At 58.6% G+C, this 27779-nt stretch overlaps 1 protein-coding gene across 3 annotated transcripts in view; it reads left to right on the top strand.

Moving 5' to 3' along the window:
* The first annotated feature begins 2235 nt into the window (after positions 1–2235).
* KCNQ4 (potassium voltage-gated channel subfamily Q member 4) overlaps positions 2236–27779 on the top strand; it is a 53317-nt gene continuing 27773 nt past the window's right edge. For 2 of the 3 annotated variants that reach the window (XM_047872206.1, XM_047872205.1), the window contains exon 1: positions 7401–7486. Coding sequence is in view for 1 of the 3 variants with exons in the window: in XM_047872204.1 (XP_047728160.1) it covers positions 2236–2549 (314 nt within the window). In the remaining 2 variants the exon portion in view is untranslated. Of the gene's footprint in view, positions 2550–7400; positions 7487–27779 lie in introns of those variants that run through there. The other variant, XM_047872204.1, reaches the window with a different exon arrangement.

Genomic DNA, 27779 nt, shown 5'->3' with positions numbered 1-27779 from the left:
TGGGGTCCAGAGGTGACGCTAAGCTTAAAGATCAGATTTCCAAGAACAGACCCAGGTTCAGATATTCTGGGTATTGGTAAGGGCAACCTGGGTTCAAGTGGCGTTTCTGCCACAGAACGGCCTCTAAAAGATCTCTGGAACAACCCAGATCCTTTAACAACTGCTTTTCTTTCCACCTACCATTCAAGTCCTCAGATCTACTTAGTCCTACCCTACAGGACCCCTCCCTGATTGTGGAAGCCCAGACAGTCCCATAGAGTACTGGAGAGCGGTGCCGCTTCTCTAGGGGGTGCTAGCTTCATCCCACAGGGAGACAGGAAGGATGCGGTGCATCTGTAGCTGGGCCCTAGGGTCCAGAAACCTTCACCAGCTACCAGCGAGGTCGGGGCATAACCTGCCCAGAGGCACCAGGCTCTGGCCCTGGGCACACCTGCAGCTTCAAGGAGCAGCAGGAAAGATTCAGGTCAGACCCCAGAAGGCATCCCGTGTTATGCAGAGGGAAAAGGGTCACTAGCCGGGCACGGGTGTGGGCCAGCTGCCAAGCTGGGCTCGGGGACCCCCCAGGTCCCGGCAGCCCCCTCCCCGCCGCCTGCAGATCTGCCTCTCTCCCTCCCCCACAGGCGCTCAGCAGATCAATGCTGCCTTTGCTGACAGCTGAGAATCGAGCTCGCCTTCCCGCCCCCTGCCCCGCCCCTCCCGCTCCGCTGGGTCCCCCGAGATCCTCCCGGAGGAACGAGAAGAGTTTGCTGCGGAAGCCTTCACCCTGGGGCAGGGCCGGAGGAGGGACGCGGCTGGTGGGGCCCAGGCTTCCGTCAGGGGAAGAGGGAAGGAGGATCGGGAAACCCAAATTACCACTCCGCGCAGGGCCCAGAGGGCTAAAGGGAACGAAAGGGCTGCCCCCTACTGCTAGAGGAGGTCAGGCACCAAGAACTTTCCAGCTGGAGAGGGAGTTCGTGGGAAAAGAGTCTCCCGTTTGGGGGTGGGATTCTGTGGGCCTCTGGGGAGAAAGTTGTCCGGCCCGCAGCGCTAGTTCAGAGCTCACCTCCCATCACCCACGTGCCTTGACCTGGGAGGGAGGCCAGGTAGCGGTTCAGGCTGGGTTGGCTGGGAGCAGGCCCCTCCATCGGAGGAGACTCTTCGTAGGGCAGGGTGGCCAGCCAGGAGGCTCTTTCCCCCACACGAAGAAGGGAAGCGCAGACGTGGGCGTGGGGCTGGGGGTGGGAGGAAGAACGGACACACCCGGGGTCCACTGTGCAACACACTGTGACCCAGCTCGGCAGCGCTGGGACAGCAGGCCTTTCAGGTAGGAGCTGCTCGCCGAGCCACCCGCGGCACCGGCACATTCTACACACGCCGCCCAGCGGACTAAGGGCACGACCCGACGGGGCACACCTCATCGCTTCCACCGCCACACCCAGCGGGGCCTGGACGGTGCACACTCCTCTTCACACCCCTCCCCATCGTGCCCACGCCCCACACCTGCACGCACTCCATCCCATCACCGCGCGCACCCGCAGCCGCCCGCTCTGCACACACGGAGCACGCACTTCTGCATCCACTCGCACCCGAACTCCACGGGACGCCGAGCCCCGTCCACGGCCGCGGCCGCAACTCCACACTCCACGCCCCACTTTCCGCAGCCACACACCGGGCGTCCCACCCCAGCCCGGCCTTCGGGGCCCGGCAGCCCCTCGTGCACGCCACTTGCACGCGGCCACAGCCCCCCGGGGGCCGCCGCCACGCGGTCGGGTCCCGGCACCGACTCGGCGGCCCGCGCGGCCGGCGCGCCCGGCCCCGCCGCTCGCTCCGCGCGCCCCCCCTCCGCCTCGCCGCGCCCGCCCGCTCGCTCCCTCCCGATTTGGGAAGGCGGCCGCGGGGCGGGCGGGGGTGGCGGGGGAGGGGCGGGGCGGGGGAGGATGACATGTGAGCGGCGCGCCTGAGGCAGGTGGAAAGGCGAGCGGCATGGAGCGCGTAATAAGAGAGTTGGAGTCGGAAAGAGCCGCCCCAGTCGCCGGGGAAGCGGGCGGTCAGTGCGGGCTCCGGCGGCCCCCAGGCTCCGCGCGCCCGCCCCCGGCCCCCGCGCCTCCCCGGCCCGGCCCCTAGCCCCCGCCGCCCCGCGCCGGCCCCGGGCTGCCCCGCCGGGCCCGGGTCCGAGCCATGCGCCGCTGAGCGCCCCGCGCGCGCCCGCCCCGGACCTTAGCCGGGCCCCGGCCCCCCCTCTGCCCGGCGCCGCCCATGGCCGAGGCCCCCCCGCGCCGCCTCGGCCTGGCCCCCCCGCCCGGGGACGCCCCCCGAGCCGAGCTGGTGGCGCTCACCGCGGTGCAGAGCGAGCGGGGCGAGGCGGGCGGGGGCGGCTCCCCGCGCCGCCTCGGCCTTCTGGGCAGCCCCCTGCCGCCGGGCGCGCCCCTCCCTGGGCCGGGCTCGGGCTCGGGCTCCGCCTGCGGCCAGCGCTCCTCGGCCGCGCACAAGCGCTACCGCCGCCTGCAGAACTGGGTCTACAACGTGCTGGAGCGACCCCGCGGCTGGGCCTTCGTCTACCACGTCTTCATGTGAGTTTGCGACCCTGCGCCCCTTGCCGCGCCCCCGTGTGTCGACCCCCGCGCGGCCGCTGCCCGAGCCCGGGGCTCCCCGGGGATGGTCGGCCGCCATGACTCCGCCCCCCGCACCCCCCCACCCCAAGTTCCCACGACCGACCCTCCTCTCTACCCCCAAGCCTGAGCCCGATTTCTGATCCCCCGGTCTGACCTTAACCCTGATCCCCAGGTCCTGATCCCCGCTTGACCTCGCTTCTGACCTCCCCACCGCAACTCTTTATTTTCACCCTGATCTCCAACCCCTGCTCCTCTGTCCCAGGTACTCCCCACATCCAGCTTCTGGTCCCCCATCCTCTCTGCATTCCGGAGCCACTACAGCAGGGTCCCCTTTCCTCTTCCCTGCCTGTCTCCTTGTGCCCCAGACACAAAAGGGACTCATTGGCCCCCACACACTTTCTGTCACCATCTCCCCAACTTTGTTGGCAGAGTGGGCTTCCCCCCGGGCTCCCCTTGGAGATGACCCTGTCCAGGAATGGCCTCCACTCCATTCTGGGGCTGGCCCCCCATTGTAGGTGTTTGGGGGTCCCCGTGAACCACCTGAGCCCTGACACTCGTGTGTGCTGTATGTCTGTCTTCACCCAGCCTCCCCTCCACCGTCAACTCCCCAGTGGCAGCAGCGGGCGGCCCTGCTAGCTTGCCCAGCTCGCTGGCTGCTGCACCAGGCCTGGCGCTGGGCACCCTGGGGAAAAAGAAAGAGGAGAGGGGTAGGTTTGGAAACACTGACGCTGCGGGCCCCCTCCTCCCCCTTGCCGAGCTCCTACAACTTTCAAAAACACTGACCCCTCTTGGATGTAAAGAGTGAATTTTGGCAGCTTAGAGCTCAGTCTTGGGGGACGGCCTGGCCCAGCCGGGAACATGAGAGGCCCCACAGATATCAGTTGAAGGGCCGGGCCTGGCGCTGGGACGCCCGGAGGTGCCCGAGAAAGACCTCCGGTCCCTGGAAAATGTACCGATATTAATTCCTTATTGCTGCTCTCAGAGAGGGCTCTCTGGTCTTGGGGTCTCCTGGGTGGTCCCCTTGCCTACCCACCTGACTGTCAGACGGTCTTTCTGCCTTGTCTGGCTGGCCCTGTGCCGGAATTTCCACCTGTGTGTGGTTGGCCCGTCTATTCATCTCTCCCCCTGACTGTCCAGCCGTCCCTCTGCTTGTCTGTTTCCGTCCCTCTGTGTGCCTGCCTGTCCACCTGTCCATCTGCCTGTCCACCTGCCTCACTCTTCTACTTGTCTTTTTCTTCCTGCCTGCCTCTGCCCCATCCTGACTGGGCCCACAGAATTTCAGAGGTGCAGGGGAGGAAAATGCTAGCAAAAGAGCCCCCCCCCCCCCCCCTGCCACAGGGAAGGTGGAGGAAAAGAACTCTCTCAGCCAGTATGCTTGGGGGCAGGGGTGGGGATGGGGGTGGGGGTGTAGCCTTGACTTTGTGCAGAGACCCCCGCTGGGCTAGGCCCCGGGGCAGAGTGGAGTTTGTCAGGACATAAGGTCAGGTTTAGGGTCATGGTCAGCTGTTAGGAGTAGTTCAACGCCCCCCCCCCCCCCCCGCCCGTGCCCATTGGGAGGGTCCAAGCTGAATATTTTTCGCGGCAGAGAGGACTGCTGGAGTGACGACAGTACAAGGGACAGTGGAGTCAGGTGAGAGGAGCAGGGGGACTGCTAATTAAGGGTGGTTGTACTGCTTGCATTGCAGCCTGGGGTGCCCAAGGAGGCTGAGATGCAGAGAGCGCTGTGCCTTCCGTGGGCTCCTCTTGGGAGATGACTTGTCCAAGGCATGGCTGGGCCTGGGGAAGCCAGTTGCCCTCTGGGGTGGGGGTCTTTAGTCCCGAGGCCTGGCCTCTCGGTCTCCATGGGGGTCACTGGAGGTGAAGGACTAGCCTCATGTCACCTGGCTAGCCACTGTCTTCGCCTCCTCTGGAAGGGCCTCTCCTTCCTCTCCAGGAGCTAAATCCGCTGGCACCTTTGCCCCACATCCTGCCCTTTCCGGATGCCAGGAATGCCCTGGCCAGGGGCACGCTTGTTCTGACCACTTGTGCCCGGGAGCCCAGGGACGAGGCATCTCAGGAGCTCTGAGGAAGGAAATGCGGTGTGAAAACATCCAGACATTTAGGAGTTCTCAGGGAACTGGTCATCTGACTTAGAGATCAAAGGAAGTGAGGGGTTGGGAGCCCCACCTCTTGTGGGCTGTGTGATCTTGGGTTGATGGCTGGGCCTCTCTGAGCTTTTAGATGTCTGGCCATCAAAGTGGTTAGAAACCCCAGCCTTGTGGACCTCCCTCTTGGATAAGGTAATAGGTGGGAAAGAGCTTGGTGAGCTGGAAGGGTCTGAGTGTAAAAGATGGATGTTATTATTGGGGCTGGCGGACGGGGCCCACACAGGAGGCCTCTCCCATTCTCGAGGCGCTCCAGGTGTGGGGTTTCTCAGTGACTCACTGTAGGGTCTTGGCTGTTCTTGCCAGGAAGTGCTTCCTGCTGTTGGACTTCTAGCTCTCCCGCTGCACTGTTGGTCAAATCCCTTCCCCACTCCACAATGGCGCTCAGAGGCAGCTCAAGCGTAGGGGTTCCAATGTGCACAGTTAGCAAGCACCCCCTTCCCAGAGGCTCAGGCCCAAGTAGGAGGGCCCTGGCAGAAAAGCCTGGAAGAGGAGGGCTCAGAAGGAGGGAATTGGGGTGAGCTGGGTCTGTTCACCCCAGGCGACACTGCCCTCACACCTGCCAGCGAGGTCCTCCTGGGCCCCGCACCTTTTCTGGCACCGAGGTGTGGGAGATTACCCAGAAGACAAGCCCCGATTTTTCCTCTCCTGCCAGTGCAGCTGTGGCCTCTGGGAAGTGGGAACCGCTGACTCCGGTCTTCTCCTTACTGAAGTCCAGCCTGAGGGATTGTGGGCCCATCTCTGAGCTCTCTCACCTCTCTTTAGGCTCCCAGTCCTCTCAGCCAGTCCCTCCTCTGCATCCCCAGCCTTTGACTTAAGCCCTCAACCCTTTATAGACCCTGCTCTCTGAATTTTGAGAAACACCACATCACTGCCCATCCTGCTTCTTGAGCCTTCGGGAAGGATGCTCACCTCCTTGCTGCATTCTCTCAAAGGCCACCCCAGCCTCCCTTTTGAAGCCAGAGCGCTGGGAGGGGCTGATACAGGGCAAGGCCCCATCACTTCCCATCTTCCCCGCGCCACTGTGAGGCTGGCTGCTTCCAGCCCCCAGCTGCCCAGCACTTTCTCTATGTGAAGGCTTACACTCTGTAAACATCCTCCTCAGCCTTGTCCCTGGGGTCAGAAGCTGTGGGAATGGGGAGGGAAGGAGGTGGCCGCCGCTCCTGGGGCCCTAGACTCCTAATCCGGGAGTCCTCCAAGCTCCCACCCTGACCATCTGAGAAAGATCACCGCCTGGGTTGGAAATAAGTCCAGCAGAGGGGGCCCAGAGCCCTCAGGCATCCCCACTAGGTGGGTCCTCACATTTTGACAGCCCATTTTGCTTATGAGAAAACTAAGGCTCCCGAGTCAAACAGTGAATGAGAAGCAAATGCAGAACCAGACGCAAAGACTCCTGACTTCCTGTCCAGGACCACCCCCTGCTCCCTGCAGCCGCCTGGGTTGGCCCTTGGAATTTGAACTGAAGTTTCTCATCACGCGTGGAGCATCGGTTATGTGGCCGGGCACCGTGCTAAGTGCTCTCCGTAGACCATGTCCTTGAGGAGGGTACTGTTCTCCTCCTCCTTTGACAGATGGGGAGACTGAGGCTCAAGAGAGGTCACTGAGGAGCCTGCTCAGAGCTAGGTGGGACTCAGAGCTGTCTTTCTCCTGCGACTCGGCTTAGGCCAGCAGCCCAGCCCCAGGCCCAGCCTCAGGCGCGGTAGTCCTGCATCAGTGGTTTCTCTGGCCCCAGCACCCAGCACACAGGCAGCAGGGGGTGGGCAGTGACAAGGGTTTGTGGGATTGGGTGGAAACTGCCCAGCCTCACCCAAGGCAGTCATACTTCTGCTGTTCACGGCTTTGCACACACGTCCCCGTGGCACGCTCAGCGGCCTGCCTCATTCACACGCTCACTACAACTTGGACACACACGGCCGTGGATGTCACACACGCACCTGCAGCAGGCATCCAGTGAAAGGAAACCTAATGCATAGCTGTGTCCACTCTGCACTCGCTTCGCAGACACACACCTGGGCCTGCGGCCCCAGCCCAGACCCGTAGGACAGAGCAGAGTTGACCCCACTCCCGAGTTTTCTGCCCCCCCCCCGCCTGTCCATACCTGCGGGGCTGCCCTTACAGGTCTGTGTGTATTTGTGCGTTTGTCTGGGAGGGCGGCCTCAGGCCCGCGTGGGAGCAGCGTGGGTGGCCTCCTAGAATTTTGCTGGCCTTTGCTTCCCCCGAAGGGCCCTCTGAGGCCCTTCTGCCCAGGCCTGCAGTGTGCTGCTGGGTACACCAAGGCACGGAAAGGGGCAGATCGGTGGGATGACTGTGCCAGGAGCCCAGGCCTTCTGCCTCCCAGGTCAGGACTTGAGATGACAGTGTTCCTCACCCCCCCTGGGCTGATGCTCCAAGAACTTAGCCTGACGCTGGGGACAGCCTTGGAGCGTGACCCCAATTTTTTTGTGCCGCTGTTTTTAAGTTCTTAATTCTTTTGTCTGGTCTTTGTGAGGAGGGGGCGAATGGAGAGACCATCCTGCCAGCTTTCTATCCCTTCTATTCCCCACCCTCCCCCTTAGGTCCCTTTGCACCCTCCTGCCCGAACTCTCCTTTGGGGGTCACCGGAGCAGGTTAGATTCCTCGCTGCTACCCCACCCCAACCCCGTAGTACATTCGTTCCTGCCGTTGAGGAAGCCGTGCTGAATGACTAACTTCAGTCCGTATTGCCGTGGAAGCCTAGATTCTTGAACGTTGGAGCCAGGAGTGTTTCAAGAGGTGATTATTCTTGGGCTGATGGCAGCACTTTGAGTGGGTGATTAATTGAAGTTTCTCTGAGCCAGTCAAGGGAGCTCGAACCGCCTGGGGAGCAGGAGAGAGGAAAGCTCTGCAGAGTCTGTGGCCAAGGCCTTGCCCCTGCTCCAAAGGAGGCCACGCAGGGAGCTTCCCCGACTCGGAGCGGCTCATCACCCTTCCTCCCCGCACCACACGCACGGGGGCCGTTGCGCAGGACTGACCCTCCTATGGGCCAAGGGGCCCAGCGGGGAACTCTGGGGGCAGCCCCTCTCTAACACCCCCAGTGTGGGAGTCGTGGGGCTGGGGTGGAGAAAGGGGCGACGTGTCCTGTCTCCAGTGGCTGCCCCACCGAGGGTTAAGAGCATGGGATCTGAGCCGGACAGATTTGGGTGCGCTTCTGGTTCTACCCTTAGCGGTTATGTGCCCTTGGGCAAGTTACTTCACCTCTCTGAGCTTCAATTTTTATCATCTGAAAGCTGGGAATGACCATTCCAGCCTCTGGGATAGTCAAGGCCAAGTGGGTTAAAGCACCTGCTCTGTGCCCTGCATGGGCCGCAGCCACCGGCAAGGGCACCGGCGTATTGTGTTGTTGTCATTTTCACTGTTCTGCCTGGGGAGGGTCCGACCGGGTGCTGGCCCAGTAGGGGGCAGAGTGTGAGCTCTCCGCGGGGGTCCTGAGGGCCCCAGCCTGAGCCCCTTCCTTGTGGTCCCCCATGTAACCGCGTTCACATCTGAGCAAAGTGAGGCCGGTGAGAGGGTGCCACCCACCTATATGCTACCTTGTACCAGGTCACGTAACTAGTGAAGGGTGGTGCCAGGACTCCAACTTGGATCCTTAGGACGCTCTCCACCAGGCCTGGGGGCGGGGGGGAGGGGGTGGGCACAGGGAGACAGACCTAGGACTGGGGCCCAGGGGGAAGTCTGCTGAGACTGTCTGGCCACTGGCCTTTCCTGCTTCCTCTCCCAGGGACTGGCGGAGAGGTCTGGGGGGTAAGTGTGAGCATGTCTGTGTGGTGCGGGGGGAGGAGCGTGTATGCGACAGGGTCACCGTCTGGCCAGGCAGGCCGAGGTGTGGGCCTCGTTAGCAAACCCTGCAGCGAGCCTGGCCCCAGGGAGATGGAAGAACAGCCATGGTGCTCAGGGGGACAGTGGGGGGGCTGCTGGGAGAGGAGGGCGATACCCCACTCTCTCCTGAGTGTATCATCCTGGGGAATGGGGACAGGGAATCCCAAAGGTGATTCAGAGATCTCAACACCTGCTGGGAAGGTACCCACCCCCACGCCACCCCAATCCCCAAGCCTCACTCTCCTCCCCTGTAAAATGGGGCTGAACTGGAAAGTGGACCATTCAGGGCTATCAGGCGCAGAGTGATTCTGGAGGGCCGGAAGAGCCACCGTATAGACTCTGAGTGTTGCCAGGCGAGGACCTGGGCAGTCTCCAGCACCTTCTCCCTGGGCCCCTCAGAGGACTGGGAGCACCAAGAAGGGCACCCAGGAGGCTGGAGCACCCAGCTGGGGCTCTAAGGGGCTGGGGAGAGGGTGCTGGTCAGACCACTGGGGCCCCCATGAAGTGCCCCTAGGACTCCAGGCTTTCTGGGCAACTCTCTCCCTAGGGCAGGATCTTCGTGCCCTGGGGGTTGGCACCTGGTGGGGGGTGAGGAGGGAATGGGAGGGGCAGCCCCAGGCAGCAGACTAATTGGGCTGGGAATCTGTGGGCAGCGCCTGAGGGAGGGAGGCAAAGAGAGCTGGAGCTCAGCAGTTCCTTCCCTCTTTCTTACTTCTTGGAGATTTGGGGAAGAGTGGGTGGAGTGGGGTCTCTGGCCTAGGGGCCCTCCCCAGTCCCTGCAGGGAAATCTGGGGGGTACTTTCTCCTGACTCCTCAGACATCTAGGCCAGGCAGGTGGGAGAGGGAGGAAAGCTTGCTGGAGATCAGTGGAGCAGGGTTCCCACTGAAGCATAAGGGATGCAGGTCAGACAGCAGGAAGGACTGCCCAACAACCAGGAGGCAGAGCGTATTCCCTGGGGTGCTCTTTCTAAAGCTTGGGGACCCATGTCTAGCGTGGCTGGACAAGATCTACTCTGCTAATTATCCTCGGCAAGCAAGCGGTACCCCTCCCTAACAGTGTGAGAATGGAAAACAGAGACGGCTCCCTGGAGCCCAGCTCTGGGGGCTGGGGGGAGAGGGGTCCAATCCGGTATCTTTTGGCTTTGGTGGGAGGGGGAGGTGGTCACAAGCTACCTCTCTGCCACCCTTCCTTCCCTGCCACTCCTCCCTGGGAGCCTCAGGCCCGTCCAGGTCACCGTCTTTGGGTTTATTTTTTGCTGGGCTAGGCTGTCCCCTGGGAGGGGAGGGGGCAGGGAGCAAAGGAGGGGAGAAGGAACAGCTTTGTCAGCACAATCCCGGGCGCCTCTGCTCCTGCCCTCCTTGGCCTGGCTGCCACCCTCTTCCGGAGAGACGGGTCCCTGGGCCCAATGGGGACCCAGACCCCTGCGGGATGTCCTTCCCTGGGGCACAAATAGGCCTTTCTCCCCTCACCGCTTCTCATTTTGTCCTGCGGCTAGCTTCTTTTCACACATGGGGAAACTGAGGCCAGGAGGAGAGACCCGACTGCCCGAGGACACAGCACACGCGGGCCTCCTCAGTGGATGGGTGCTGTACTGTAATCGTCCAGGACCGAGGAATGCCTCCCTCTGCATTCCACCCCTGATTTCACTCACTCGTCTAATTTCCCGACTTCTGGGGATCGCTGGAACTCTGGCGGGAGAGACAGAGGAGGGACAGAAGTGTGACCCGGGCCGGGCCGGCAGAGGGAGGGAGGTACAGCCTGGGGATGCAGTGAAGGCCGCCCAAGCTTGTCGGCCCTCTCCCCTCTGCCCTTCATTCCCCTTTCTGTAAAAAATAAATTAGCCCTATTTTACAGACGGGGGAATGAAGGCCTAAAGGCAACATAGCTGCTAAGTAGTGGAGGGAGGATTCACACCCACAACGTGGTTCCCTGGGACGCTGCCACGTCGCCCCTGAGGGTCGAAGCCTGTTGGGCCTTCCCTTGCGGAGCCCACCCTTCCCTTGACTCTCTGGCTCTTCTCCTTCTGCCTGTAGAATGTTGGGGTTCCTCGGGGCTCTGCCCTGTGTCCTCCTCCCTGTACAGAGTTTTTGTGGAGGGGGGGGGGGCGGGCTCATGCCCTCCTGTGTCACTGGGAGTCACCTCTGTGATGACAGCCTGCCCCTCCGCAGTTCCAGCCCTGAGCTTCCTGTGGACGCCTTGCCTTCTCTTCTGGTGGGCACCTCAAACTCAGCCTCTCCCTCCAGCCTACCCTTCCCCAGTCTCCCCTGACGGTGACGCTTGTACCCTCACTGCCCAAGGCAGGAACCCCTTCCTCAAACATCCTTAGTGACCCACGTAAGAAGCAACTTGTGTCTCCAGCACATGCTGTTTAATGCTCTCTCTGCTTTCCCCTCGCCCTGAAACTCCCTCCCCTCGCCCATCCGTCATCTCAAGAACTCCTGTTCGCCTCTCAGCTTGAGGACCACCTCTTCTCGGAGTCACTCCCCGCACACCCCCACCCCAGGCTCAACAGGGGGCCCTTCCCCAGAGCTCCGCTCCGCTGGCTTCGCTCAACCAGCCCTGTGTGTTCTTCTGGACGCTTCTGCACCAGGATTGTGAGGTCTGGCCGGTGGGGGTTGAGCACAGGCCTTGGCGTGTGGTTGGTAATTTGTATATGTTTGCTGAGCCAAGGGAATAAAGGTGGCATTGAGGCGGTTGTAAGGATGAGAACAGTTTTGCCAACTAGAGAGAGGTTGGAATAAGGACCCCAGGTCCTCTGTGCGCAGGCACTGAACTGGAAGCTTTAGCGATTTTTATCCTGAGTGCATTCCACGTGGAGGCAACAGCGAGAGCAAAGGCTCTGGGGTGGAATGCTCTTCCTCTACCCTTTCTGCCCCAGGATCTGCAGAGTCTGTTGTTGTGTCCGCGGCCCTGAGGGTGGAGCCTGGATCATCAGGCTATGGAGGTAGACTTTGCCCTGTGGGCAGTGGGGGACAGCCATAGGCAGTGGCAGGACAGGGAGGTGCCACCGGCTGGAAGCCTGATTTCTTCCCAGGAGCTAGTGCTTTGCAAACACTATTGTTCCCATTTTGCAGATAGGAAACTAAGGCTCAGAGAGGAGAAATAACTTGCCCCAGATCACACAGCTTGTCCACGGGGGAGCCAGGATTCGAACCCACGTCCCTGTGGCCCCCGGCCCAAGCTCCGGATGTCGCTCAGATACGTCAGCAGACCCATGCGGTTCTCAGTGGCCTAAGGCAAAATTGAAGGAAATAAGGACAATGTGGTGACTTTTTCATAAAGCTAAATTTATTCCACTTAAAGGAGTTTTAGTCTGAGATTATGTCCTTTCTTTTATGAAATGATGGGGCTGGGAACTTTTTTCAAATGTCCTTACTTGGCAAAATAAAAAGTTGACAACCAGTCCCCAAGTGTTTTTGGGAAATTTTACCCGTGCGTGAAATCCTTGAGTCTGGGCGCCACCCAGCCGCCTCCCTCCTGAGCTCGAAGGCCGGAAGAGTCTGGGTGGGATGGAAGGATTAGGGGGATGGTCAGTCTCCACTATCCATTCCTTCTGGGCCTGTGCACCCAGAGGGCAGTGAGGACCAGCTCAGGCTCTAGCCAAGATTGGGCTGGGGGTGGGTGGGGACAGGGTCAACCACAGTCAGGGTTCACCTGTCAGTGAAGGGAGCACTGGGGAGGGGCGCCTGGTGGCTCAGTCAGTTAAGCTTCCGACTTTTGATTTCAGCTCAGGTCATGATCTCACAGTTGTGTGATCGAGCCGCGACTCAGACTCTGAGCTGACAGCACAGAGCCTGCTTGGAATTCTCTCTCTCCCCCTCTCTCTGCCTCTCCCCCTGCTCGTGCTCACTCTCTCTCTCAAAATAAATAAGTAAAGGGCGCCTGGGTGGCTCAGTCGGTTGAGCTTCCGACTTTGGCTCAGGTCACGATCTCACGGTCCGTGAGTTCGAGCCCCGCGTCAGCCTCGGTGCTGATAGTGCGGAGCCTGCTTGGGATTCTGTCTCTCTCCCTCTCTCTCTGCCCCTCCCCTGCTAGCTCGGGCGCAAGTGTTCTCTCTCTCTCTCTCTCTCTCTCTCTCTCTCTCTCTCTCTTTCTCTCTTGATCTTAGCCAAAAGGCTGAGAAGCGATGTCCATCTCTCTCAAAATAAATAAAAACAAACTTTAAAAAAGAAAAGAAAGAAAAAAGAGATATCTCAGGTATTGTGCCAAATGTTTTCCAAATATCACTTCATTTAATCCTTCCAAGAGCCCTGGGGGTAGGTACTATCATTACCCCACTGCACAGAAGAGGACACTGAAGCGTAAAGGGTTAAGCACCCGGGAGGGCGGGACTTTAAGCCTGAGCGTGCAAGGACTCTGGGGTGAGCAGGTCTTCAGGGCCGCAGTCAGTGTGTGTGAGGGGGCGGGATGGGGGGGGCGCGGTGGCGCTCACAGTGTACATGGGGATGTGGGTTGGGATGGGAAGGCCACCTTCCTGCTGGGTGGCCTCCAGCGGTCACCTTCCTCTCTGAGCCTCAGCCTCCCTCTCCTACTATGGCTCTCAATAATAAGAGAGATAATAATAGCAAAGGCTTACCCATCATATTATGCCTGACTGGCCCTCATGGTCCTGCAGCCAGTATGAGAACCAGCTGAGCCTCAAAGTTCATGGTCTTGTCCTCCACCCCAGTTCTGCGCTGGGAACTTGCTCTCCCATTTGGGAAGCCTTCACTGGCAATCGCTTGGGGCCTGTCACTCTCCCAGGTGCTGGGGACAGAGTAGTGAATCAGACCCTCCCTTGGTCCCCGGGGAGATGTGGCAGAAGCTGATGGTTGTCCGGGGAGTGCAGAGTCCTGTAGGAGCCCAGCACAAAGGGGCCAAACCCAGCCCTAAATTGGGCATGGCTAGGAAGGCCTCCCGGGGGAAGAGGTTTAAGTCGAGCCCTACAACATGAGTAGGAGTAGTAGTTAACCAAGCCAAAAGGAGCATGGAACAGCATTCTGGGCAGAGGGACTAGCATGGGCAAAGCCCAGAGGTGAGGCTGACCATGGCATTTGCAAAGACCTCCAAGAGGTCAGGAGAGTGGGAGCCTGGAGGGAGCAGGAGGTGTGCAGAGAAGAGGCTGGGACACGAGCTGAGGGTGTCAGGCTGAGGAGCAGTGACTTCCTGGAGGAGAAGGAAGGAAGTGAAGACAGGAGTACTCTGGGCAGATTGGTATTTTAGAAACACCTTTGTGGATCTCCAAGGAGGATGGTAAGGGGGGAAATTCTGGCAGGGAGCCATGGGGATGCCATCCACTTGGCCTCTTTTTCCCTCTGCCCTCCCCTCCCCTTGGCCCAGCCCCCTGAGTGGCTCCTCTGGAGCTGCCCACTAACTCTGCCGAGGCCTGACCAGACCTGGCCTGAAGCCCTAGGACTTTGCCTGTAGGGAAAGTTCAGCTGCTTATGCAAAGCCTGGCCTGGGGGAAGGTGTGTGTGGCTGAGCTCAGGGAGCCTTTGGAAGCAGAGGGGATGGGTGCAGGCCCGGAGGCTGTCTGCAAGGATGTCTGGGGATAAGACTTAGGATCTACGCGGGTCCCTAGAACAGTGGCCTTAGAACAGGCTCGCGAGAACACCCAGGGGTTTGGCCCAGCTAGTGGTGCGGTGTCCTGGAGAAGGACGGAGCTCGGGTGGCCCAGCCTGCCCCACCTCTTTGTCCCCTCCCTTTCTTGCAGCTCAATAGAGTGTGGAAATCACCGGTCTCACCCCATCCCCTCATTCTACTGATGGGGAAACTGAGGCCCAGAACAGGGCATGGGCTGAACTTAGGTCAGTGGCAGAGCTCAGATTGCAGCCCAGCCTAGCTCAAAAGTCTCAGTTGTCCCCAACACCTATAAATAACAGTGAAAAACTTTCTGCAGTGAAAACTTTTCTGCAGAGCTGACCGGGGACCCGGTGCCTTCTGGGGTGGTCTTCGGCAGGCCTCTTCACATCCCTGAGCCTTGGAGGCCTCTGGGTCCAAAATGCTACCTTGGGGCGCCTGGGCGGCTCAGTCAGTTAAGCATCTGACTCTTGGTGTCAGCTCAGGTCATGATCTCACGGTTTGTGGGATCGAGCCCCAAGTCGGGTTCCACGCTGTCAGCGAGGAGCCTGCTTGGGATTCTCTCTCTCCTTCTCTCTCTGCCATTTCCCTGCTCATGCACGCTGCCTTTCTCTCTCAAAATAAATAAATGAACTTTAAAACAAAACAAAACAAAAACAAAAATGCTACAAACACAAAAAGGCTACACCCCCTCTCCACCGGATGGTCCACAAAGCACTTAAAGCCATGCCTGGCCCATTGTGGGGCTTAATTAATGTTTGCTCAGTGGAATCCCACTGAGTTCTCCCAACAACCCTGGAGGAGATATTGTTACACTATTTTACACTGAGGCTCAGAAAGGAGAAGTGACTTGCCCAAGGTTATTCAGCTGGAAGTAGCTGATATGGGGCTGGAGCCCAGGTGTCCAGGCACCTAAGACCCCTGATGGACATGGCCCCAGTTTGGAGCCTCTGCTCTCAGTGCGTATCAGTTTAGTGTCCCAAGCAAGACCCAACAGTCAGCTGGGCAGAGTGTGTGTGTGTGTGTGTGTGTGTGTGTGTGTGTGTGTATGGTAAGCTGGCCTGGCCTGAAGGCTGGAACTCAGCTCACATCAACCCCTGGGCCTCCATGCTTGGGCAGACTGCAGCTGCTGTCCCATGGGGAAGGAGACCCACTTGCCTTTCTGCACTGAGGGTTTTTTCTCTTGGCTGGTTAGGGAGAGGAGCTGGCTGTGGCGTGACCAACGGGGCGCCTGCCCGCCCCTCTCACACTGGGGTCTGGCCATCTAATGCTCTGCACATGACAGGCATGGGATGGGCACTGGGCTGGGGAGAGGGATTTGCACTCTCCTAAGCCGGGGGCTGCAGCCCTCCTCTGTCTTGGCCAGGGCCGTGGGAGAGGTTTGTCTCTGCCCCCCTGCCCAGTGGCCCCAGCTCAGATCCCTGGCACATACCCAGCTCCTCTGCTTGGGGCCTTCCTCTGCCATACTCATGCTCTTCACCCTCCCACGATTTGAGCAGAGTTGAGACTTATGGGGGCAAATGCTGGGGGCATTTGGGGCTAACGGAGATGCCGTGTTGTGTAGCACTTGGGGCTGAACAGTGGGGCGATATTGAGGGGGTTAGGGCTCACACTGGGCAGAGTTACGGGCAGGACCTGATGGGGTGCAGAGCTGGGGTGTTTGGGGCTAATCCTGGGCCACCCCTTCCTGGAGAAATTTGGCTATAAGTCAGGGAGGCAAATGTATGGGCTATGCACACACCCCCCCCCCCCCCCCTCCCCGGGCAGTAAACATAGCCGTAGCCCAGGAGACTGGCCCAAACATCCCGGCCCCCCCTACGGTTATTTATACCAGGACTCCCTCTCCTTCTCAGGCCTGGTCCGGCCTCTCAATCTACTCCTGAGCTAAGCAACCTGAGTTGAGGAGCCAGACCCCTACCAAGGCAGGAGGCTACCGCTGCAGGCTGCTTGAACCCCACCAGGGGCTGGGCACTCATCACCTCCCAACAGCTTGTACTGAAGGCACTGGGTCTTACAGATCATAAATGTGCTCAAGGAAGTCAAGGTCTGGGCAGGAGGCAGGAACCCTGGATTTACTCTAAAGTGCTGTGTGACTGTGGTCACTGACACCCCATAGCCTCAGCATCTGTGCTCAGTAGGAGGGAAGGGGCTAGATTAGTGCTTTGCAGACTGTTTTAAGCAGTAGATCTGGTTCCTTAGATGAAATGTGACACAGGAGGGCAATAGATAAAACATATCAAAGCGGGCACCTGGGTGGCTCAGTCGGTTAAGGGTCTGACTTTGGCTCAGGTCATGATCTCCCAGTTCATGAGTTCAAGCCCTGCATCGGGCTCTGTGCTGACAGCTCGGAGCCTAGAGCCTGCTTCGAATTCTGCGTCTCCCTCTCTGCCCTTCCCTTGCTCATGCTCTCTCTCTCCTTCAAAAATAAGAAAAAACATTAAAAGAAAAAAAAAAAAAACCATATCAAAGCATTGCCACCCTGGGTGGATTCAAAGGTAGGGGCCCAGAATCCTACCCACTCAGCCCGTCTGGCTCTGCATACCAGCAACCCAGTGCCTATACACAGCCATGCTTATTCTAGAACACATTCCAGGTAACCCTGAAGTCCCCCGACCCCTAAATCCCTGTGTCTGTGCCAGGGCATGTACAGGCCTCTTTCCTGGTTCATCATCCCAAGGGCCGGAGTGGTGTGAGCTCTCCTAGGACCAAAAGCAGCTGTTTGCAGCCAGTGTAGATGGACCCTGGAAGAGTGGGCTGGGGCGCCCGCAGGAGTGGCCCCCAGGCCCCCCTGTTGAGGGATGAGCCCAGTGTGGGAAGAGAAGAGGGCACACTATGGGGTAGCAGCCCCTCCCTGCCAGATTCCAGCATGGAACTATAAAGAGTCCAAGATTTTCAATTCAAACCTGGCCTTCCAGATCGTTATGAAGGTATACACGTCAGGAAGGGTAAAACACAGTTTATCTAACAGCTGGCTAGCTTGATTTAAACTTTTAAATATTTAGACTAATAGTCGTTGTGTCCCATTTGTACTTCTTCTCCAACCCTGCCAGTGTTCAGGATGGGCTTGTATTTGCCCTCACTCCACCCACCCACATCTGCCGCCATCCCCAAATGCCTGTACCCAGAGTCCTCAGGCTTCCCAGGACAGTGGAAAGCCCTGACTCACTGATGCTCAAGGTCCTGGTGACCTGGTGGTCTTCCTGATTCCTGCCAAATACTGTCTGAGCATCTACTCAGCCAGCAAGGGCCTTGCCCTTGGTGGCTGGATTCTAATCAGGCGGTGGTTGGGGAGGTGGGGGCTGGACGGAGGCAAGAACAGCCTCAGCAGGAGGGAATCCTAGGGTACCCAGAGAGGGCCAGGAATCCAAAGGGGCTGGGGGAAGCACTTCTCCCTGAAGCAGATCAGGGATTCTTGGGGAGGAAGGGGGAACATCCCCAGGAGAGGAGAGAACGCAAAAGTCACCAAGGCAGAAATGTACAGGGGTGGAGTGTGTCTGACACTTGTGTGTTTCCAGCCTCAAGCTCTGGGCTGAGGAGCTTGGATTTTAGGTGGTAAATAGTAAGGAGCCATGGTAGGATTGTAAATGGGGGAGGAGCACTCAGACTGACAGAGGTAATGGACTAGTGGGGGTGGGGATGAATCATGGTAGTCAGTGAAGAGGTGGCTGGAGGGAGGAGGAATGGGGCTCGTCCCTCCATGGACAGGAGTAGGAAGCGGAAGGCTGTGCAGAAAGAGTTGACCTCCATTCTGCCTTCTGGAATCTCTTCTTCTGCGCCCTCTTCCTTCTGTCTCCTTCTCTCCCGTTCTATGGCCCTGTGTCTCCACACTGGGGAGAGAGGCACTTAACCCCAGACCCACCTCCCTAAGGAAGACCAGTTCACACCAGTGGTGAGTGGGAGGCCACAGCTGTATAAGAAGGCACCTGCTCATCATTCCTTCGCTTATTCACTCAACAGATATTTATTGATGACCCACAATGCACCAGACCCTGTGCTAGGTGTGGGAGAGATAGTAGTGAGCAGGATAAAGTCACTGTGTTCACGGAGCTTACATTATGGGGGACTTGGGGGCCAGAAACTGTAGCTTTCCTGGGTGTCCACCCTCTGGCTCGCTTGGCCCATGCCCCTGCATGCCTGGGAGAGGGGACTGTCTCCGTTACCCCCTCATTTGTTTCAGCTGCCCTAGTATCAGCATCCGTGTCTCAGGACACTGGCGAGGGAGGTCTAATGCCCAGGGCCCTGGACACAGGGACTGCTCATCTCCATAAGATGAGTTCAGGCCTGGAGGTCAGGTTCTGGGCTCAGGCCCTAGTTCTTTTCACTCACAAATGACTTGGAGCCCCTTACAAGGACCTTCCTGGCCTCAGTTTCTTTATCTGTTAAGTGTGGCTTTGGGGAAGCCCCGAGGAAATGAGGGGAGGAAAAGACCAGTCAATTCCAGTATTCCCCACTGGTGGACAGCAGAGGTGAAAGGATGCCAAGGACTCAATATCATCATCATTATCAACCCAAGATAATAATGGCTGCTCTCTGTTGTATTCACTGTGGACCAGCCTCAGGCATCTTCTCATTTCACTTGTTCCTCACCACCAGCTCTGAATCTTCCCTCCCCATTTTTCAGATGAGGAAACTGAGTCTCAGCAAGGTGAAATGACTTGCTTGAGGTCACATGCAAACCTAGCTGACTCTTGGAGCCCTTAAGGACGGTGCTGTGAGGGTGCTGCCTGGCACCTGCCCTCCTGGGCACTCAGCCTTGAAAGTAGTAACCCAGCCCTAGTGCCCCCCCCCCCCCACCTCCGCCAGCGCCCTCGAGGGCTGGCACCACCCGGAGCCTGGGCGCTGGGTCCCGCGACGCTAGGCCAGGACAGTACGAGGGACTGGATCAGGCCAGGACCCGACTTAGGGGCCTTGGCACCTCTGTGCCCTGGGGCGCTCAGTGCCCGCACCCGGTACTAGGTGGGCAAGCCCCAGGCAGTAAGGGTGTCGCGCCCCCCTCTCCGCCCCCGTCCTCGGGGACGCGGCGGCACCTTCACACTTTCCGCTTGGCCCGCTGCTCGCCTTTCAGGCCGCCGCGTTTTCAATTGTTAATTTGGAAACGGAAAAAGAAGCCGGCGGGGCGGGGGAGGCCGCAGGGAGGTAACTGGAGCCGCAGCGCCGCCCCCGCCCCCGCCCCTCCTGCGCGTGGTGCCGGGTGTCTGCGAAGCTCCGCCCCTCCCGGGGACGACTCGGAGCCCCGCCCACCACAGTGTCCCGCCCCCATCCTTTGCCCCTCCCCTTGTAATAAGCCCTCCCCGTGCCGAAGAGGCGGGGCGGGCTCTGCGGACCCCGGAGCACGGAACTGCTGCGCGTCCGCAGCAGAGGAAGGGGCCCCTGTAGCGGAAGGGGGTAGAGCACCGTCAGGGGGGAGGAGTCCCCCAGGAGCTCTCCTCCCAGGAGCCCCACCCTCTCCCGAGGAGTCCCGCCCGGAGTCAGCCTCCTCTGTGTCCCTAAGTGAACCCAAGCCTTTCCGCAACCCCTCAGCGCTGGTTCCACCCCCCGACTCCAGACTCAGATCGGGCGTCCCTGGCCCCATTCGATAGACGAAGAAACTGAGTCCCAGAGAGGGACGGCTCACTTGCTCAAGGTCACACACACAAGTCTGAATTCTTGAGCCTGGCAGAGGTCAGGATCTGAGCGGAATTCAAGCCCTGTTCCTTGGGCTCTGATACTTGTAGGGTTCTGTCTTCCTCCGCTAGAAGAGGGTGAATCAGGACCAGAGATGCAATATGTCCCTTCCCTGACCTCCAACACCCTTTCTGTGGTTAATGAGCCATTGAAAGTTTTGCTTTGGTCTACCCTGACTCCTCCTTGCTATTATTATTCAATTATAGGGGGAGTTTTGGAGGTAGCCTTTCTATGCAAATGAGCACCATGCAAATGAAATGTAAAAGATCCTCTCCTCAGACTCCAGAAGTTGCTCAGGACAGGCAGCTTCTTTCTGGAGCTGCTAGGGCCTCACTTCCCAATTGAGAAGCTGAAATCACCGGTCCCAGATGGATCAGCGAAAAATAGGGCTCTCAGAGACCCTTCCTCAGGAGTAAAGCCAGACCCAGAGACAGCTGCCCCAACTCCTTAGCTTAGTGGTGGCAGAATCAGGATAGAGAGCACACTGACCCAGGTTCCTAGCTCTGTCCATGCCCTTGTGCCTCCCTTTCTGCAGCCCCAACCCTGACAAATAGCTCAGAGCCATCAAGCAGGCTCCTGGCTTTTAGAGGACTCTGAACCAGCCGGAACTAGGGGCTGGGCAGCCTTTCCTGTTAAAAGCAGAGGAACCTGAAAGGACGTCCGCAGATGTGCTTCTGGTTTCCAGCCTAAGACCCTCCTAAACCATCCTTCCGCCTTGGCTGCGGAACAGGCCCAGAGAAGTTGTGCTCCTGGACCAAGGTCATACAGCAAGCCTTTCCCAGCTGTCAGGGCCCACTGGAGTCAGTCTTGCTGGATTCAGTCCAGCTGGGCCTGGATTTGGGGTTCCTATGGGGAGCAAGGCTTTCAGGGCAGCTGTAACCAACTGCCCCAGGTGTGGCCCATGAGTTTGCATACTGCTTTGCTTGCTGATAGCAAAGGCATTGAAACACCCCTCCCCATCACGCCCCCTAAACCTCCCACTGGGTGGGATGCTCACTGGCTTGGGCCTAGAGCCCTCCCAGGCAGGGCTCAGCCTTGGGGCCTGTACTCCCCAGGGGGCCCGGCCCTCCCTGAATCTCCTGTTCCACCCTGTCAGCTCTTGGTGCCCTCTCTTCTCCGGGAGTGCTGACAACCAAGTGTTGGGGACTAAGCTCTTTCCCCTGGTTTGGATTCTTCTCTTCCTCTCTCCTCCCCCCTTTGCGAAAGTTCTGCTGATTCAGAGGACAGAAGGCTCCTTAGAGGTGACCCTTACCCCTACTGGGCTCAAGTAGCCGGAGGCCAGGGCAATCCTTGAACCCAGTGCCACCCTGTCACATACGGCAGGAAGGGCAGGGGCAAGGCCTGAGCCTGATGCCTGGATGAGGGAATTTTTGAGATGGGGGGGGGGGGGGGGAGGGGGAGGGGCAGGTGCCTGGGTCCTGCTACAGGAAGAGGAGAACTCAGAAGGACATTACCTTAGGAATCAAGAAATCTGGGTGCCAGACCCAGCCATGCCGCCGGTCTACTGTATGATCCCAGGTAGATCAGGCCCCTCTCTGGGACTCAGTTTCCCCTGTTTAAATGAGAGGATTGATTCACTCTAGGGGATCTTTCAGCGCTAAAAGAGTCAGCATCTGCTCACCCCCTGCCACCTCCATTCCCCTAGCACAAGTCACCGTCATCTTTTGCTTGAATCACACAACCGTCCCCCACCCCATCCCCTCTCTGCACCAATGTCTGTTCTCTACTCAACAGCCTGTGCTGTTGCAAACGCCAGTCGCCAGTCGGATCGTGTTACTCCCTGCTCAGAACTCCCCATCTCACTTGGAGTAAAAGCCAAAATCCTCACAGGAGCCGGTAGATGATCTGCATCCCACCTCCTCTGCCCACCACTCTCCCTCTTCCTCACTCCGCTCTGGGGGCACTCCTTTCGTGGTGTTCTGGAATATACCAGGCAACCTCTGGCTCAGGTTTTTGCTCTTGCTTTTTCCCTCTCCTCGGAACCCGATTTGCCCAGATACCTGCGTGGCTCCCTCCCTCATTTCCTTGAGCTCTCTGCTGAAAAGTCACCTTCTCAATGCTGTTTTCCCAACCAGCCTCTATAAAATAGTCCCCAACTCCCATACCCTTGCTCCTTCTCCCCTTTCCCCACCTAATTTCTCTCCATCATCATCTCACATTTTCAACCTTTACTTGCTTATTATCCGTCTCCCCCAGGAAACCGCACGCCCCACGCAGGCAGGGACGGTGCCTGTCTTTGTCGTCCGGCTCATGGGGAGCCCTCAGTAAATACCAAATCAGCAATCAGGCAGTGAGTGAGTGCTCCAGGGCCCTGGCCTGAGTGCTCCAGGGCCCTGGCCTGTGTGCTCAGGGCCACTCACCCCACCTGCTGCAGGAAGGGTCGAGATGTGCAGCCAGGAGTGGCCAGCAGGGCGGCGCGGGCACCCTGGAGGGTGGGTGGTGCCTGGGGTCCAGCACCTAGGTTGTGCTCTCTCTCAGGGAGCCCCGTTCTGAGTTGGGCCCGGGGCATTCAAGGGGAAAAGGACAAGACCTCAACTAGCTCCTGGTCTGTGGGAGGAGGCAGTGCCTCAAACAGCCTTTCTCGAGTTGAAGTCATTGCCACGACCGACCGACCGAGGTGGGCATAGAGATGGGGGTGGGGGATTAAGGGAGCCTGAGGTGGGCTCCCACCCGACCCAGCCGGGCTGGAGGAGGGGCAGATGTGAGGGAAGGAAGATCGGGAAGGGAAAAGTTGCTTGCTTTTGCAGGGTAGAGCTCTGACAATGGAGCGTCAAGTGCCAGCTTGGGCTCTGCGTGGTGGAGAGTGAGGTGGGGGCTGGTGAGGGCCTTCCTTGCTTAGGAGCTTGGGCCTGAGCCTGTAAGTTGGTGGATTTCACACTTTTTAAAAAAGCAGCAAAGCTCTTCGTTCAAGTGGAATCTTATGCCAAGCCCAGAATGTAAAACTGAGTCACCCAAAGCCACATGGAGCTTTCTCAGGTGGAACCGGGGAAGCCTTCCATTGGCTATCTTGTTTAAGTGTTCAGAATCCAGGCTGCCTGTGCCCCACCCTACTTCGCTTTCGTTTTTTTTTTTTTTTTTGCTGGCCTCCTGCCGGGGAGCCCACGCTCCCTGTTTATTTGAGGAGTCCATGCTGCCTGGCCAGCCCTAAACAGATGGATGGCCCCTGCTCCCTCCTTGTTCCCACCCTTGACATGTTGCTCAGCCTACTTACCTGGTGCACCAGGTAGTCTGGCTGGCATGGGCAGAGGGAAGCAGCCAGAGCGAGTGGGAGGGTTTGGAGCCAGACCAGGTGGGAGAGGACGAGGCTATGACTCATGAAACACCTTGTCCAGAAGACACTGCCTTCCACATCCTACTGGGACCGAGACCATTCACACTAGCTCAGGAAAACCTGGCATGTGAAGGCGGAGGACACTCCTGCCAGGCTCGGGAAGAATCTCGTGGCATCACGGAGGGAGGCGCACTCCTGGGCTTCACCAAATAGAGAAGGGGAGATGAGGTTCGGGAACAGCGGCCTCACATCCATTTCTTCCTCTGCATCCCTACCAACTTTGCTCTGTGGCTCTTAGTTCCATTCCTGAGAAAGATAACCTGACTGGCTGGGCCCTGCCTACAGGGGGACCTTTCTTGGGTCCGTCTCCAGCTCTAGACGAATCCGTGGTGGCGAGGAGAGCGGCACGGAGCCATGTGGCCCCTCCAGGCCTGTGGTGGCTGTCAGAGCCGCCCCTGGGGCTGCCCATGTCCTTGTACATCCTGTGCATTGCCAAGGGGCCTGGCTGAGAAGACGTCAGTGGCACTGAAGTCCAGGCTCTGCTTAGGGCTGGGTCAGCCCGGAGCAGGGGATGCCTGTTTCTGGTGGGTCCATCCGGAGGGGTCAACTTTTTACAATTTTTCAGGCTAAAGGGGAACGCCTTTTTCTAATTGCTTCTCCAAGAGGGGCATTTTTTTCATATTTTGTACTATGTGCTGGCGGCCGCCGTCCCTCCAGGGACACCCTCAAAGAATCTGGAACTGAGCTGAGGGCTCAGCCCTCTCCCCTCCACCCCACTCTGGAAAATGCTAAGGCTGGAGGGGGTGGCACCCTTCACTGAATGTCCCCCACCTTCATGTTATGGACAGGGAAACTGAGGCTCCACTGAGACCTCATCCCTAAGCCTGAGCCCCCAGCATAGGCCTCTGGCCCAGAGAAGCAGCGGCCACAGCCGCAGCCCTGGTGTGGGGCCCTGGGTCACGTGCTTTTGCTCCCTTTGCCATATTTAGAATCGCTGGATCAGGGGAAACTTCTCGTCCCAGCCCCTGAGGATTCTTGGAAAGAGCCTCGCTCTGAGGCCTGGCTGACTGCCCCTCCCCTCTATCCCCCTGCAAGAGAAAGTAAGAGCCTGCTCTCCCCAGAGGAGCCCAGGGCCCTCCAGACCACACTGCACCCCCGTGTCAGGGGGAGCCTGTCAGGTCGGGCTGAGGTCCCTCCTTCACTATCAATCTGGTTTGGGGTTTAAGAAGCCCTTTCCGGCTGGAAGGTGGTGGGGTTATGGCCTCTGTCCTCCAGGAACCTTGGCTGAATGGGGACAGACTGGCCCTAGCTGTCCCCAGGGGGAAGACAGAAGCTCGCCTTTGGGGTCCTGGTCTGGGAGGTGAGGAAGGGGTCACATACTCCCAAGGCCACATGTAGAAATGAGGGAGCCAGCTGGTGGCCAAGCAGGCAACAGACCCTGGTAGAGGTGTCTGGGAGGAGGGACACTGGAGAGAAGGAAGGAGGCCCAGGACGAAGGAAGGGGCACGGCCTGGTTCTGCATTTACTCTAGCCTGACTGGAGGCTGGGGCATCCCCTCCTCCCACTTGGCTGCTTCCTCCCTCAAGGAGCACCAAGCCTTGAAAACAAAACCAGAGGGGGCACCTGGCAGGCTCAACCGTTGGGCATGTGACTTGTGCTCTTGGGGACACGAGTTTGAGTCCCTCATTGGGCATAGAGATTACTTCAAGGGGTAAAAATTCAACAACAACAACAAAAACTCCCAGAACAAACCAAACCCAAAATGCATGTGTGGAGCACCTGTGATGTTCTGGCTCTTTTCTCCCATTCGTACAGCAGGGAATAATGGTCCTATGTTCCCACGGGGACCCCTCTCCGGGGCCTGGCCAGTTCCCTCCACACCAGCTGTTCAAATGCTCCCCACCTCCCCCAGGAAGGAGGCCTGACTCCTCTGTCACAGAGGAAGTGAAGTCAAAGCCCCCAGGGAGCTCTCTGGCTTCCTTGGCCCCCCAACCTCAGGTTCCACCGAGCCCCTCCTCCTTGCCGCCTGTCCCAAGCTGGCTGGGGGCGGGGCCGGGGGGTGGGGGGTGGGGGGTGGGGGGTCCCTTCTGCTCAGCACCAGCCCTGCCTGGCCGGGATCCGGGCCTCCCTGCTGTCCTGGGGACTTCATTCCATCGATCACTCCCTCTCTCTCCCCCATCTTCATCTTCTCCCGCTCTGCGTCCTTCTCCGGCTCCTGTCTGCCTCTACTCTGTGCCGTCAGGCTTCTTTAGCCAGCCAGGCTTCTTTAGCCAGCCGTACGCCCTCTGTTTCCTCTTTATCGCTGCCCCTCTCCCTTTCTCATCCCACCTGGGCCTGTGCCAGGCCTCCCCTTGGTCTCCGCTGCCCTTGCCAAGGTGCCCAGGGACCGGCTTGTCACCAAATCCAGCGGACGTTTTTCAGGCTTTATCTTGCCTGACCTCTTGGCAGCATTTGATGCTGGCTTTCGCTCCCTCCTTGAAACCCTCTTGCTCGGCAGCCTTGCTGCTCCTTCCTCCTGGTTTCCCTCCCATCTCGCCGGCAGCTCCTTCTGAGTCTGAGTGGAGTGTGTCCCCTCCCTCTGCGCCTCTGGGGTCCCATTGGGTCTTTCTCCAAATGTGCCGCGTGCTCCCCGAACTCTCTCGGCCACTCCCGTGGCCTCTACCCCCGATGTGCCCCACGTCGGCACTTCCGGCTTCGGTCTCTCTTCATGCCCGTGACCGTTTGCCCGGTGCGCCGCAGCCCTGTCAGTCTCCACGTGTCCCAAGTGGAGCTCATCGCCCCCAGCTGCCCCTCCAGCGGGGTCTCTCGTGTCTGCTCACTCATGGCACCTTCACCCACCAGGTGCCCGCACCAGAAGTATGAGAGTCATTCTCCCTCCTTTGTCCCCATTTCCAAATAATCACCAAATCCTCCTCCCTGAAACCTCCATCCATCCCCTTCTCTTTGGTGCTGTCCCCTTCATCTCTCATCTGAGTTACTGTGGAACTTTCTACCTGCTTTTCCCCTTCGGTCTCCCTGCCTCCGGTCCATGCTCCACACTACCCCTGAGTGGTAGTCCTGGAGCACGTAGCATACCACGTCATTCCTCCCTCGAAACTCTCCAATGGCTCCCCCTTGCCTTGAGGATAACATTCGTAATGCCTTAGGGTGCCCCTCGCAGCACCCACAGGATCTGGACCTCTGGTTTTTCCACTGCCCCTTCACTTCAGCCCCGCGTCATCCAGAACTGCTGGCCACTGGAGGCTGTCTGTAGGCCCCCACGTCTCAGGCGCCTGCACATATCCTGCTTGCCCTCCTGGAGGCACTGGCCATCACCCTCTCCGTGTCTTCACTGATCCCTCCACATTGGCTCTATGGAAGCTGTCTTAGGACTCCCCCCCGCAACCCCCTTGGCAAACTGTTATCCCCTTGTCCATCCTATCACTGCTTTGCAATAGTTGTTAATTTCTTGGAGTGGGGGGGGAGGAGGTCTGGGTTATTCATTTCTGGCTTTGCAATCAACCTGGCTGAGTATGGATGGCAAAGAACATTTCTTAAGTGGACGTGGCTCAGAGGTTAGGAGATAACCCCTTCTCTGCGGGTTAAAAACCAAACCCCCAACTCCTATCCCCACCTCTTCAGCCTCCAAGCATCTGTCTCTCCGGGGACATCCCCAGAGAATCTGGAACTGAGCTCATGGCTGACCCTCTCTCCCTTCTACCCCTCTGCTGGAGAGTCTTAAGGCTAACACCCCCCACTTCATGTTACAGATGGGGAAACTGAGGCCCAGAGAGGTAGTATGGCTTGGGGGTCCAGGTGGACTTGGGTTTAGGTCCTGGCCTTATGACTTTTGGACAATCTAGTATGCCTTTCTTTTTCTCCTTTTAAATAACTGCTTTATTGAGCTATAATTCACATACCATAAAATCCCCCCTTATAATTCGGTGTTTTTTAGTATACTCACAGAGTTGGGCAGCCATCATAGAGTATCTTTCCGAGCCTGTGCTTTCTCACCGATAAGCCTTGGGTAACTTTGACACTGCTCTCACAGGGTTGTTGTGAGAAGTAATTAAAAATAAGCATGGAGGGGGCTTGGCCCAGTGTTTGGGGGTCACACGGTGAATTGGGGGCGAAGCCGATGTTGGCATGAGACCCACCTCCCCAGTAGGGCTTTCCTTGCTACCTCTGCCCCGTGGCTGTTTCTGGGCAGTGATTTCAAGAAGGTGGTGGGGGGAGAGTGAGGCGGGGAAGGCAATAATTGCAGTTGTTTAAAAAGCCGTGAGTTGGCTAATAATTGAGTCAGCCACAGGCACACCTATCAGCTGAGCCAGTGATTCTCAAAGTATGGTTCCCGGAGGAACAGCATTAGCATCACCAGGGAACTTTGTAGACATGCAAATTCTCCGGTCGTCCCGCCTCATACTGACATTCTAGGAGTGAAGCCCAGAAGTCAGTACCTTAACAAGTCCTCTGGGTGATTCTGACACCAGCTGTAGTTCGAGAACCACAGATCTAAGCAAACCAGCTACCTATTCAGTCCCTAATCTCCTCACTGCCTTCCTGAATGAGCGGGATAGTCACAGCATGGGGGTGGAGGTGTGGAAGGGTTGTGATGAGTCTCAGGATAAGCCCAGCCAGGGAGAATCAGCCAGGCAGCACCCACCTGTCCCCGCACTGCCTCCTGGGCCGGGCAAGGGAGGACACGGGCCCCAAACTGCAGCCAGACATGGTGGGCA

This window comes from Prionailurus viverrinus, chromosome C1 (assembly GCF_022837055.1).
Source record: "Prionailurus viverrinus isolate Anna chromosome C1, UM_Priviv_1.0, whole genome shotgun sequence".
Taxonomy (NCBI): Eukaryota; Metazoa; Chordata; class Mammalia; order Carnivora; family Felidae; genus Prionailurus; species Prionailurus viverrinus.
The sequence above is the reverse complement of the archived record's forward strand: the minus strand, read 5'-3'. Positions and strand labels throughout refer to the sequence as shown.